General features: G+C 49.1%; 1 protein-coding gene across 3 annotated transcripts in view; it reads left to right on the top strand.

Moving 5' to 3' along the window:
- Positions 1 to 13,326, top strand: part of PBX1 (PBX homeobox 1) — a 295,876-nt gene extending 282,550 nt beyond the window's left edge. For 2 of the 3 annotated variants that reach the window (XM_040460949.1, XM_040460951.1), the window contains one exon: positions 10,183 to 13,326. In XM_040460949.1, the coding sequence (XP_040316883.1) occupies positions 10,183 to 10,275 (93 nt within the window). In that variant the 3' untranslated portion in view covers positions 10,276 to 13,326. The remainder of the gene's footprint in view (positions 1 to 10,182) is intronic. The other variant, XM_040460950.1, reaches the window with a different exon arrangement.
- Positions 13,327 to 14,292: the final 966 nt, after the last annotated feature.

The following is a 14,292-nucleotide window of genomic DNA, read 5'->3' as shown; positions in this document are numbered from 1 at the left end:
GACCCTGCAAACACTAAATGGCATTTGAGTGCATTAAGCAGCAAACTCTCCGGTGACATAGCAATTATGACTCTGAAATAGATTTGGTGCGTCACAGAAGATAAGGGTTTTGAAAGTTTCTGTTGTGATTATAGCCTGTAACTCCCACAAATAACAGGCTTCAAAATAAGAGGCTGCCAGTGGCGCCTTTGTGGCTTTGTCTCAGTGATGGCACGTAAATTGCTATTAATGTCCTAAGTGTACTTGAATATGCCAGTCTTTGAGACGCAGAGTTGGCTCAGTGTCTCTCTCTACATGGCATGTCATTGTTGGTCTGATAATCTGGGGTAATTGCTGTCTCTTGGATGGTCAGAAAAGTGTAAGGGGCTTTAGCTTCCTGTGTGATGGTAAATAGCTTCCAGGTCCACACCATGAGCGCGCGCGCGCGTGTGTGTGCGTGTGTGTGTTCTGTGCACGGCTACCGTTCATGGTGAAGGTGTGTATACAATCCCTGTGTGTGCCCTGAGTAAGTAAAAGCCTTTCAGAAAAGCCAAAGCAAAATCAGAGGTTACAAAAATAAAATGAAGAATTTGGGGCTGCGGAGAATCAGCCCGTCGGATAATTTATACTGAGAGTTAAAAAAAAAGTGTTTAAAAATACCCTTTGCTTGCATTATCCAGATTTGGCCATATGAGTAGATGCAATGTTCTGTTGTCTTACACAGCTCCTCTTTTCCAGTAGAAGCAGCATCTGCGTGTGTGTGTGCACGTGTGTGCGTGTTCTTATATGCATTCTTCAGGTGTTGTGTTTTCTACATGCGTAGTGGCTCTATGTAAATATGACAAGGTGTGTCGACACTTTGCCTGTTGGTGAACACTGTGTGTGGATGTGTGTTAAGTGTGGATGTGTGCTGGTTTCTGCAGGTCTGAGCGTAGAGGATGTTTATTCAGATATAAATACTTTTCTGCACTGAGGCACCTCTATTTAGCTAAATCAAGCTGAACTTATTTTCCTCGACTCTGCAAAGTTAAATAAAACAGACTTTTAACTCCTGATGTACATTTAACATAGGGACTCCGTAAGTCGGTGGGACGTGAAAACGTTATGTGTCACCGTCCTATGTGCACTTTTAACAGAAATAAGAAAGCAACCCAACGGATGAACTTGGAAACTCACACTACTTCATCTCCCGTGCGAGCTGTGAAAGGGTCACCCAACACCATCCTCTGTGTCTGAAGTGCCTTACAGGACGGTATTGATTGCGGGCCTTCACAACAGATGACTTAATAAACGACGAAGCTTAGACGGTGCCATCATAGGTCTTGATCTCAGAGTCGACCTCCATGTGCACTTGAGTCGTGTGGTGCGGGGTGCTGGCAGGGTGGCGCCCGTGACCATGTGGCAGTCGATGGTCTTGTGGTTGGGTTTTGACGGGCACCCCTCGGGCAGCAGTTAGAGTGTGTGCCAGATAAGGTTGGAGGCAGCGACTGGTCATGGAGAGTCCGTGCTCCTCCCAGGTCGATGGCCACCAAACTTACTCCACAGGTCTTTGAGCAGAACCCCGCCTTTCCGGATAAGGTGACTTAGGATTAACTAGCAAGATGGCGCTACCCGCAGTGGCATAACCCCAGGGCAGTAGAGCTTGTCTTGTCCAAAACCAAGTTTGGTGAGGTGGACTGAGGCTTAGGAGTGAGCGGTATCAGAATCCCCTAAAAGACTCTTTTGAGGCCGTCTTGTGGCTCATAGGTTCCGGCATCTTCCTAAACAGCACAAAGATTCCCTGAAGGGGAACCACAGACACGAATCCCCTGCCTTCAGCCCTAAGCCACGCTTCGCGTGTGGTGCCCACACATGTCACACAGCCCGACCTTTTCAAATTTGAAGTGTCTAAAATAGTGGCACAGAGCGGGGACTGCGTTTGGCAAATTCTAGTTTCTGAGTCCTAGTTTCCTCACCTGACAAGTAGGAATAGGAGCCCCCGCAGGGTTTGTGTACCATTTGAGACTCATCCACCAGAGTAAGAGAATCGCTACCACAATCCGTGCATTACTGGGCAGTTATCACGGACACCGGCGGCCCGGCGGCCTTGCACGCACAGGGCAGGCCGCCAACGGAAGCTTTCAAAGCATTCATTTCTCTGTTCATCCAACTCGAGGACTTAACCAAGCGGCTCCCGGTGAGACGTGATCCCTGTTCTCTGAGGCCCTGTGGCTGAATGATCTGTGATCTCGTCGAGACTGAAGACGAAAGCCATTCATACGGCCTGCAAGCCTTGGCATGATGGAGCCCTGCCACTCTCCGGCCCCATCTTGCTGCCGTGGCTGCTCTTCTCCTGGTTCCGTTGCTTCTGGCCTCCTCTCAGTTCCTTGGAGCCTTGGGAAAGGATTCTCTCTCTGCCCAGTGGCCTCTTTGCCCCTCTTTCTACTTGTCTGTATCCGCTCACCTCTGGGCTGACTTCCCAGAGGCCCAAGTGCAATGAGGTCCCTACTGTAGTCTCTCCTCGCACTTACTACCACCTAGAATCTACGTTTGTCCTTTTGACAAGTTACCCAATGTCTGTGTCCCACGAGGCAGGAAGCAGCAGGAGAGCAGATGTCAGATGTGTCGTATCTACCACCGTACGCCCGGTGCGTAGCACGGGGCAGGCACTGGAGACGTATTTGTGGATCAGAATGAAATGGTGACCTTGAGGAAGAGCCGGTACTCCCACAGACCTTTAAATAAAGAAGAGCTGCATATGGTTAAAAGTCAACATGAAGGGTCAAAAAGTCGGGGGTCCTGGCATTTAGGGAAGTGGGTGATGGTGTGCCTTGAAAGAGGAAGGAGATGGCTCTCTGGCCAGGCCGTGGAAGATGACGTGGGTTTCTAGAGGCCAGAGGAGAGGGACGGGCAAAGGCCAAGAGCCTCTCGCTGGATTTCATCTGTAGAGCAAAAGGGACCCTCACTTGGGCAGTGGGCGGTCTGTTATTCAGCTGAAACTACTGAAGTCTTGGTTAGCAAGGGTATCTCTACCAGGAACGGCTGATTTGTCTTAACATACACAGACCTTTCAGGGCAAAATCTCGAGGCTCGAGAAGCTGCAGTGGGGCCCGCCTAGAAAGGGAGGGCATGGTGGGACCCGGCTGGAAGGTCACCAGGGACTGACCGAGTGGCAGGTGGCAACCAGGGAGGACACCCTCCGCGGTCAGGGGACCATGGAAACAGGGATTCCGGGGCCAGCAGCATGGGGATCATCCAAGCAGAGGGTTGACTCCGGGGAAATGTGATGGCAGGTGGGAGTTGGTGAGCTGAGGCGCTCCAGAGCAAGCTTCGAGTTGCAAGAGCAAGTCACGATCTCGGTCTTAGCCGCACTGGCAGAAATAGCGGGAATTTACACAGAAGCTGGCCGTGAATTTGGCAGAGGTGGCTTTAGCCGCAGAAGAAAAGTACCTGTACAAAGAAACAGGTGCAAAAGGTCAGAGCAGGACAAGCAGCAAGATTGATTCTGAGTTGCCTGGGGTACCCAGGTGAGCCAGAATGGAATCTTTTGGGTTGAGTGTACCTGTTATTCCCCAGCAGGGATGCCCAGATCTAGTGAGTGTAGACACTGCACGGGACAGACGTACACTAAACAGTTACTTGTTGTTTATCCCGGCTTTGGGAGGCGTCCTCTATTTTCTCTGGCGGCTCCATTCCCAGATCCCAAGGTGGTAGAAGCTGGATCTGCGTGGGAGTCTCAGCCTCAGAGAGGATAAAGATGGGAAAAGCCCCTGCAGGCCACACAGGGACTGTGTCTGTTCTGTACATTTCCGTGAACCCCACTAAGCCCGAGGAGGCAACGGGGAGGCCAGTCCAGATGACAGGCCCTCCCCGTGCCCTTTGGAGAACAGCCCTTGTTGACATGGTGAGCTAAGCTGTGGAGCCACGACGGGCAGGATCCAGTGTTTGGGTTTGTTGTTGTTTTTTTTTTTTTTCAACTGTTTTTTAAAGAAACAGTACAGAACAGTATGAATATTAATCATATAGTTCCTTATTTGGGATCTGGGGTGAAATACCAGATCTCCTTGATGTCTGCTGAGTAAGAGAAGAGTTCACTTCCTGGATGTAGACGTCACCCTGCAACCTGGCACTGCCTCTGCCTTGTCGCTTGAGTAGCTTCTCGGTGCTCACAAGCTCTTTCCGTGTAGTCAGACTAAACCGCCGAGGTCCCGGATCTGCTACCGTGGATCCCTCCAAGCCCACAATGGAGAAGGAACGTTGGAGTGCTTGCCGCTGAATGTTTATGTACTTCTTCGTAGGCCCCTCCAAGAGATATTTATTAAAGTCTGTGCTGTGGCAGGCACTGTGGCAGGCACTTCGGAAGCAAAGTTCCACAGCCCAGCCGTCGTGGTCTGATGAGTGAGGCAGATGTATAGAAGAACAAATGCAGTATGGCCGCCCGGGTACTGTGATACAGGTGCATACAGAGAAGGCGGGCGGGGGGTGGGGGGGAACCTGCAGGAGGAAGAGACATTGCCGGGGGCAGATAGGGGCACAAGGATGCTTAACCTCAGTCTTGAAGAACAGTACAAGGCGTGAGTGGCATGTCATTGGATAAGTGGGGTCTTCAAGGGGAAAGAAGCAGGCATGAACTGACTCCTCTGTTCCGGGAATTTCTTAGCAGCCTGCTAACGGTTGAAGTATGAAACACAAGGGTTGCGTTGGGGAGTGAGCAAGATCAAGGACATTGTGGGCCTGATGAGGACACTCAACCTCATCTGGAGGCTAATGAGAAGCCACTGAAGGTGAAAGACGGAGATCACAATTACATGTTGGGAAGATCACTCTGGGGGCAGCTGGAGGGAGGACCAGAGGTTGTCAGAGTGGGCTGGCACCTACTAACCGTTGTCAGACTTTCCGGGGAAACTTTGACTGTTTTGTCCCCAAGGGCAAATGCTCGGGGTATAATCCTGGGAAAAGTGTATTCATATCAGGAAAACATCGTTCTTCGAGCTTCTTGGAAAAGTGGTCGATCTAGGATGTGGCCCCGCCAAGTGAGCCGATGTCCCCGCTGATGAGTGGTGGCTGTGTGTGTTTGTCTGTGCATGCCTGTCCGCATGGAGAGGGAGCACACATCCCCGTTTCTTTTTTCTTCCTGGCCGGGCCCACCAGTGCCGGGCCTTTGGGGGCCTGGGGCACGTCCGCCTCCCCACCCACGCCGAAGGCATCTCTGGTAATGGCATCTGGCCCATATGCACATCGAGCTCTCCTTGGTGCTGACATCAGCCAGTTTGTGGCACCTCAGCGTATTTCTGGGTTGCAAATGAGAGTTTCTCAGTGCCAGGCTTCGCTCGGGCTGTCACATCAGGTGATGAATTCTCTGCATCAACGGTGTGCTGCTAAGGTAAGCTCAGAGGAAGAGCTGGAAGGAGCGGAGGGTGGGACTAGCAGTTCTCAGCTCAGCAGCCACTCCTCTGGGCTGAAAGCGGTGCTGGATCCTCAACAGCAGGGGAGAGGCAGGTGGCCCTTGTTTGGGCTCGGGAAGGTGGTAGAAAGAGAGAGGGAGAGAAGTCGGGGCTTCAGGGACAATTCCGTGTTCTCGCGTTTGGTCAGGAGAACCCACGTGGGTGTTCCCATCCCCCACTGCCCCATCCCTGGCCTCAGAGCTCGCTGTGCCTCGTCCGACTGCGCCTTATCCATTAGAGGGGGTCCCAGCAACATTGGGTATATATCAATTACGTGCCAAATTCATTCGGGCAGGATGTGGAGTCCGTAGTCGTTTGTTTGTTCTGAAATGTTTTGTTCCCAAATCCCTTTCTTTAATTTGTGTTTGAAAGTCCGGGTTTTCTTGTCCGGGAAACCGTGTGCATTTTGTCCTAATTGTGTATTCCTTTGGCTTCCTCCTCCAGGAGGTTCCATGATGAGCCCGCTGCTGGCTTAGGCTTCATCTGGTGGAATTAAATGTGAGATCGGGCCTCGCTTCCAGGCCACAGGCCGCAGAATTTCCTGTACGACTAGCTGCGAATGTAAAGGCTCCTACAGGAGGCATGTTCCTAGAGATAACAAGGGCACACTTGGTTTTGCAGATTTCACCTTCCCACCCCCGTGAGGCCTCAGTGCGTTTCCGACATCAGCATTTTGAAGGGAGTGTGTCTGTTCTAAAGGGAGGTTTGCATCCGAAGATGAGTGAAGGCGGAAGTTGGGGCGCAGAAGAAAAATCAGAAGGAAAGTCTTATTTCTTGCCACCCCCCGCCCCCACGGTCGCTAATGAGACCATCCTCCCTGCTCCCTGCGCCCGCCCCAGAGATAAATAAACACACAAAGGCGGAGTTTCCTACTTAATATGCACCCGCAGTCAGGAAGCGGGAAGGAATTGCTCCCCAGGGTTAACGTGGCAGTAAGCGAGGTCAGCTGTTTCCCAAGACGGAGCAGCCTCTGAACGGCTTGCATTAAGGCTGGAACAGCGCCGCCAAAGCAGCCAGAGTGATTTACGGGAAACCTGGCGAAGTTGGGCTTGCTCGCAGTTTCTGATCACGGAGGTTTTAGCGGGGGGCGCGGGGGTGGGGGGAGTAGTTACAGGAATACAGGACTTCAGTGTTAATGTTGAGGGGCCCCGGGCACAAGGCGATAGCTGGCCGCCCGATCTGAAGTTGTGTGTTTCTGCGTGTGTGTTTATGGATAGAGGGGGAGTGAAAGAAAAGAGATTGGTTTTATTTATTTTTAAGAGGTCTTATATATTCTTCCTCACTGGGCCAACTGGGATTATTAAGATGCCAGTTTTGGTATCAGCTTGAACTGATTCCTGCCTCTACCATCTGTGAGCTTCCTGTACCCTCTGGCATCCTGTGCACTGGTCCGAGAAAACAAAACTTTTTCAAACGTCTCCTGCTTGAGTTATTTCATCTCAGACACACGAATCAAAAGGAGTCTCCTGGAATCTTCTGGTCAGTCCAGGACGCCTTGCCAAATCCCTCCGAATGAGACACCGCCGGGCTTATTTTCTCTACTCATGGCTTTACTTTGGGCACCGCTTACTGTTACTTTAATGAAATTGAAGCATGGCTAAATAATGGTAAGAGTAGTGATATATTAGGAGCGCGATGTAGTGAAACGTTTTTGCGCCTTGTACTCTGACATGGACGTGGACTGCTTTCCTGGGGTTTCCACATCTACACGTCCCCCACCAGGTCGATTCCAAGATACGTGAGTCTTCTCTTCTTGTGCGAGCACTTTATTCTCTGCCTCATGACACTGTACTTCAGGAAGCTCTGTGAAGTTTTCTTAAAATCCTGTACTACTCAGCAAACACACACACACACACGCGCACACACACACCCCGCCATTTACTTACTTATCCATCTATCTCTGCTAAACACACACATATAAAAAAAGGATTCTTAAGACAGGTATCAAAATGCTAATAGTTGGCTATCTTTGCACAGTAGGATTTTGAGAGTTGCGCATTTTGTTTTTCATGCTTTTTCTCTTTTCCAAATATTATATTGCATATCCAGTTGCAAATACTGTATTTGAAAATCTCGTATTAGCTTATCTTTTGTAATCAGAAAAGATAAATGACATTAAAGAATTTTCTTTGGGGTAAAATGAGTATAATCGCTGTTCCCACTCCTCCTAAAATGGCACCAGAATATATATGTTCTTGGTCGGGAAGAGAGACTAACCTCTTGCCACCCCTGTGACAAACCTGCGTTAGGAAACTGAATTAATATGATTATGATCATATGACAGGGTATTGGCCCCAGAAAGATGGTTGTATATTTTTATACAACCCAGAAAGAATTGTTGTATATTTTAAATACTTTTTTGTATTTTTATTTTTTTACATTTATTTATTTTTGAGAGACAGAGAGAGAAAGAGCATGAGCAGGGGAGGGGCAGAGGGAGAGGGAGACCGAGAATCCAAAAGAGGCTCCAGGCTCTAAGCTATCCGCACAGAGCCCAACACGGGGCTCGAACCCACGAACCACGAGATCATGACCTGAGCCGAAGTCGGACACTTAACCAACTGAGCCACCCAGGCGCCCCAAATGTTTATTTATTTATTTATTTTAATTTTTTTTTTTAATGTTTATTTATTTTTGAGACAGAGAGAGAGCATGAATGGGGGAGGGGCAGAGAGAGAGGGAGACACAGAATCGGAAGCAGGCTCCAGGCTCCGAGCCATCAGCCCAGAGCCCAACGCGGGGCTCGAACTCACGAACCGTGAGATCGTGACCTGAGCTGAAGTCAGATGCTCAACCGACTGAGCCACCCAGGCGCCCCTTATTTATTTATTGGGGGAGAGAGCATGTGGAGGAGGGGCAGAGAGAGACAGAGACAGAAAGAGAAGCCCAAGCATGCTTCACACTCAGCACGGAGCCCAACACAGGGTTCCACCTCATACCCGTGAGATCATGACCTGAGCCGAGATCAAGAGTCAGACGCCTAACCGACTGAGTCACCCAGGCGCCCCAGAAAGAATCACTGTAAAATAAAGAGTTCCCATTTCCTCCTCGTTCTTCCCCTTCCGATCCCTCACCAAGGGCAAGAGAAATGTGCTGGGCAGGGAGAGGGGGAGGAGGAGCTACTGACTAGGTCAGGAGATGGAGATTTGGATTTTCATGCAGTTATTCATGGATCCCCAATTGAGGTGAAATGCCCTTGGCCAGGCTAACCTTTTGCCCTCTTAGTATCTAGACCTGCTTGCTCTTTAGGGAGGTGCGGAAAAACATCTGTCCTCGTGTAGAGGTAACCATTGGGAGCTGCTTTGAATGAAAAGCCCGGCTTTCCCGGGAAAATTGGAACATCCTTTGGGTGAGCCAGTGAAAAAGAAAGCCAAGAGGATGAGAAGGGCAGAGGAAAAGGAGCCTGGATTCAAAGGTTGAGAAGCCTGTGTGTCTCAGTCATAAACCAGAAGCCCGCTTTTCTCTCGCACCCCTGCTTTCTTATGAATGAAATGTGAACACGTTTGCATGTAGGTCCTGGGTGCCCTGGAGTATCCCAGAGTGGAAGTTGTGACCCCTCCCAAGTGGCAATAATAACACCTGCCTCATGTACCCCAAATATTTCAGGGAAAAAAATGAGTGGAGAGTAGGGTAGAAAATAATTGACCCAGAATGCCCAAGACCTGGTCTGTTCAACATTCACATTTTTAGAGCTGAGGTACATTAACTCCAAAGGAACACAGCAACTGAGGGGGGGGAAAAGGCATCTTAGCTCACTTATATTTCAATGCTTTAAAATACGTGAACAGTCCTGAATTATGCATCGTGAATTAACCACTCTAGCAAATCATCCTCTAGCCATTTTAACGGGGGGATATTTTTGGAAAGGGGTGGTCATCAAAATAAATCCTTTCAGAACAATTCCATTTCTGGATGCTTCTGGATTTAGAGTCTTAGAAAAATGATCTATAAACATAGATCAAACTTACAGCTTCCTGGATCACCACCTCTCTAGATATGTTTGTGTAGATCAGTCCCTGGTCCACCTTTGTTTTCGCCTGTTTTATTTGCCTGAATCACCCTCTGTACTTTTCAAGGCTCACCTCAAAGACTACCTCTTCCATGATGCCTTCCCTGATGCTCCAACAAGATGGGGTATTGCCTTCATCTGAACCGTCATAACAACTGGGTTGTACTATTTCTTAGGTTCTGCCTTGAATGATAGTTCATTCACATGCGTGTCTTATCCACGTCCTTGAAGCCACGAACCGTATCTCACTCATCATTGTATACCCGTATACCCAAGAGCATCTAGTACAGAACCTTGCACAGAACAGGTGCCTGGAATCCCCTAACGTACGGAACACGCATAAAAAGGCTTTAGAAGGCATTCGGGCAACCTTTTAATTTTTCTAAAGGGGAACCCGAGGCCCAAAGACGTAGAAGTGCTTCACCAGGGTCAACAGCTAGCCATGGCCAGCGTCGGAACCAGAACTTGGGTCCCTCGACCTGTCATTCCCCTAGAGCACCACCATGATCATCTGACAGCTTGAACTGACTTCAGATAGCTTCGAGAAGTGGGGGGTATTAACCTTGTGTCCAAAGGCTCAATGGGAGGGCCCAAACTCCTCTGAGGGTGGAGGGAGTACTACCAACCACAAGAATAGCGGCCCAGCCGAGGAGCGTCCTGTGTGCCAGGCACCGTGCTAGGCCCTTCACACAAGTTGCCTTGTTGTCATTGTCTGCTCAAAATGGCCACCCAATCTCAGAAGACTGACTTCTCTCCCTTTTTCCCTTCTAGGCTAATGGAGGTTGGCAGGATGCCACTACCCCTTCATCAGTGACCTCCCCTACAGAAGGCCCTGGCAGTGTTCACTCTGATACCTCCAACTGATCTCCTAGCAATCGCATCCCGGCTGACCCTGTGCCCCAGTCGGGACAGGGCCAGGAGGGAGGGTTTCTCTCCCAACGCTGAAGCGGTCAGACTGGAGGTCGAAGCAATCAGCAAACACAATAAGAGTCTCCTTCTCTTCTCTTCTTTGGGATGCTATTTCAGCCAATCTGGACACTTCTTTATACTCTCTTCCCTTTTTTTTTTCTGGGTAGAAGCCACCCTTCCCTGCCTCCAGCTGTCAGCCTGGTGCCCGCCATCTTTCCCGCCCCTTCCCTCTGTCCTAGACTCCCGGGGCCCCCGCCCTCTCTTACATCACGGAAGGATATTTTCAACCATTAGAGGAATTTAAAGAGGAAAGAAAATACAAAGAAAATAATAAACGTGTTTGTATGTTTTCACGCTGGTGGTTTGAGGAGCCAGATTTACCTCACTCGGATCCCTCGCTCCCTCTGTGAACAGGCAGCCCTTCTCAGTTTCTCTTCTTACTCTCACTACCTCTTAGCAGGAATGCGCAACGTTGCCCCACTCATTCCAGGCCCCCTGCTTTCTCTTGCTCTCCCCTCCCTGGGCCAGCTCCGCTTAGAACACTTCTTCCTCTTCCTCCCCAGCCCTAGCTGTGCCCTGGGGACTGCCATAGCTGGGCTTCTAAAGGTGCCACATTTTCCGGTCTCACCTCCACTAGGTTGATCCCCAGGCAGGAAGTCAAGCAGCAGGAGAGGACGGAAGCAACCAGAAGGGCAGAATTCTCGGAGACTTTCTCCTCCTTCTCCTAACAGCTCTTGGTTTCAGAGGCACAGTCTTTGGAGACCATGCAACTCTTAGTAAGCAAGGTCCAGAACCTACCGCAAAACCAGATCCGAGTGGGCATGGCGACGAACGAACCGCTACAGAGTAGAACGTTCTCACCCTGAAACCCTTCAACGGCACCTTCTCGCACACGCACGCGCGCGGTCTCACACGTTCACTTTCTCCAGATCCGTCACAGGCCGCTTGCAAAAATACCCACGTTAGCAACCGCAGCAGTTAGCCCAGGAGAGGGAATTAGCGGCTCTGAGTGAGGCTCACCGAGACCGAGAAACAGCACGTGCCTGAACCTTCCAGGCCCCGCGGCCCCCTGGCTTGCACGCAGAACTGCATACACGGGACCAATCACGGTGGAAGCCAGGTTTGCAGTGTAAGCTCTTCCCGTTCCCAGCACCTCTGGACTCTCAGGGAGCCACGCACAGTACTTAGCAATGTCTGCAATGGCTTTGGTTCTGTTCTGGTTTTGTTTTTATATTAGGGACATTGCATTAATTGTCCGGAGTGTTCCGTGGCGCCACATTCTTGTTCTGGAGGGGTTGTGTGAGCACACGGCCCAGGCATGTTTTGCCAGCTTCATTTGAAGACCTGGGAGCGATGGGGAAAGGGGCGGTGATGTTCTCCGTGAAATCGTCCCAGTGATTTTCATTCCCCGGGAATGTCTGAGAGAAGAGTTACGTACTAGAGAGTTACTCACTAGTGTCACCTGAGCTTACATTCCTCATAGCCAGCTGTGCCAGCGGGAACGATGGCGGCTCTGTAACTTGACTCAGTGGAAGCAGGTTGGTCAGATCTCTCAGTGCCTCATTTTCTTCATCTGTGAAATGGGGATTCTTAGGCCTGGCTTACCAAGAGGCTTGTGAGAGACCGAAGAAATTGATTTCATTCGTATGCGATCCGTAAACGTGAAGTCAGGGGAAGTGTTATCTCCAAACTAACCCAGTTCATGCCACGTAGGGGCAACATACGGTTTCCCTGTTCCAGCGTCTAGGTAGCATCAGTATCCCGAGGTCATTGCCACGATGACAAAGGAAGGGATGGTGTTGCTTTTTTGTTTGTTTTGGTCTGTGTGGTTCCATAGACTAGAGAGAAGCCTCCAAACTAGAAAAATAGGGCCCGGTTCTCTTCGTTTGTACTTGAATCCAGCACGTGGCCTTGTAAGTACAGAGTCCCCTGTCACACACACTCTGCCTTGAGAGGCCCGTGGGAGAAATATAAGACCCTGAGGGGTGAGGATGGCCGTCTAACAAGGTCATGGAAATCGTGCATGGCACTCCAGTAAGGAATAGAAACTTCTTGTGTGTACTGGGGAGAGGGGTTACCTAAGAAACAGGAAGGTGTGTGAATTTGAAGGAGAGGCAAAAAGTAAATCTTTGGCAAGATGGGATAAGGCCGTGATGACTAAAAGCAGTGGAAAGGTTGTGTCTGCTGACCTGTGCCCCAATCAGAACAGGGCTCGGTAGGGAGGCTTCTTGGCAAGAGCCATCTTGTGACCGACCCCCCCGTAGTTGTAGAACCAGAGGAGAGTCTTGCTTAGCATCAGGAATCTAAACCACCCACACAGGAGGACAGTTGGAACACATGGCTGACTGAGCACAGTACAGAAGAGACCCAAAAGGGTTCTCTGGGACACAGGAAGAATGATTCCAGATTTGGGTTGAGTCATTGCCGTTTGAAGTTGATGACGCAGAGCAGAGCTGCATTTGCACAGACAGTTTCTCTCCCGCCGGAGTGTGCACTGATTCTCACCTCTCCCAGCACCTTCCCAACCCAGCACTTCTCTCCGCCCTGTCTGCTCCAGTTTTCCACCACCTCCCTTCCACGCCCTCCATCACGTCCAACATGGCAGCCGCCAGATCCCCGGACGGTAAGCGAAGCATGGGATCTCTGGCGGCAGAAGGAAGGGGATGGAGAGAGCGTGCCTCTGGAAATACAGCTCCCTGGGAATCCACATTAGGTCAATCCTACAGATACCAAAATGTGCCCCAGGACTCCTGCATTTTCTGACAGGAGCGAGAACGCTCCATCTTCCCTGGCAGCCGATTTCCCCTGAGAAAAAGTAGCCCTTGGGTTTGCCCACCTTGTAACTCTTCATCACCTCTTCCTCTTCATCCCTGACTCCTTCCCCTGGCGTGAAACTGACGCCTGTGCAGTACTTTGTGACAAGTGGCACCTTCCTTACATTGATTCTTTTTTACTTTGCTGTGGTGGTGGTTCTTTATTTGCTGGTCGTCTTCTCTCACGTACCTTCCCCGCCCCCCCCCCCCACCTCTTTTCCTTCTGAGTTTTATTTTTCTGCCCAGAAAAACCTGACTTCGATACCAAAAAAAAAAAGATGAAACTACAGAAACTCAAATTTAAAAAAAACTTAAAAAAATACAAAAAAAAAATACTCGACGATTCTTTCAGCTTTATTAACATTTTCCATTGTTTCTTGCGACTTGTGTCTCGTTCTTTGTAGTATTGATGATGAACATTTGATAATGAATGTTCTTGTATATTCAGATAAAGAAAAAAAAAACCAAAAAAGCGGTCTGGATTTAATAGTGTTTATAATAAAAATTTTAAAAAATGACCCTCATAGCACGCAAAACAGGATGGGGGGGCTCCCCTCTTCTCTCTGTGACAATACGCATCATTCCTGCATTTGTTTCTCACGCCAGACTACCTACATTAATCATTTCCCCCATTTTTCTTTTATTTTCTTGCATTTGTGAATTAGTTCAAGAATGCTAGAAAAGTGTCGAGTTGTGCACATTCATTTCCTGTTTCACAATGTTTAAAAGTGACAGTAATTCATTTTGTAAACTAAAAAAAGAAAAAAAAGAAAAAAAAAAGGTTGGGATAGTGAAGCATCATAGGTACAACCTAACATGTTATGTTTATTAACTTTGAGACCCAGAAATAAATTCTTTTCTTTCTTTCTTCCTACTCTTTAAAATATAAAAAAAAAAAAATTATGTTTTGTGTTATTTTTGGTTTGTTTATTACGGGGGGGGTGCTTTTTTTTTTTTTTAATTGTCAGGATTATGCTCTTGCTGTTTTTATTCCTTAAATATGTACACGAGGTGATGTGAAAAGATGACATTGGTAGAGTAGGCGGTTTCCCTGTGCTTCTATTTTGCTCCGGAATTCAGTTGACTTCAAAGACAAAGATGAAGCCCATCGTGATGTCACATCGCTCCCCTGTATTTCCAGAGCGTGTGGCATTCCCAC

Source organism: Herpailurus yagouaroundi, unplaced genomic scaffold (genome assembly GCF_014898765.1).
Source record: "Herpailurus yagouaroundi ecotype Mexico unplaced genomic scaffold, PumYag 253, whole genome shotgun sequence".
In the NCBI taxonomy this organism is placed as follows: Eukaryota; Metazoa; Chordata; class Mammalia; order Carnivora; family Felidae; genus Herpailurus; species Herpailurus yagouaroundi.
The sequence above is the reverse complement of the archived record's forward strand: the minus strand, read 5'-3'. Positions and strand labels throughout refer to the sequence as shown.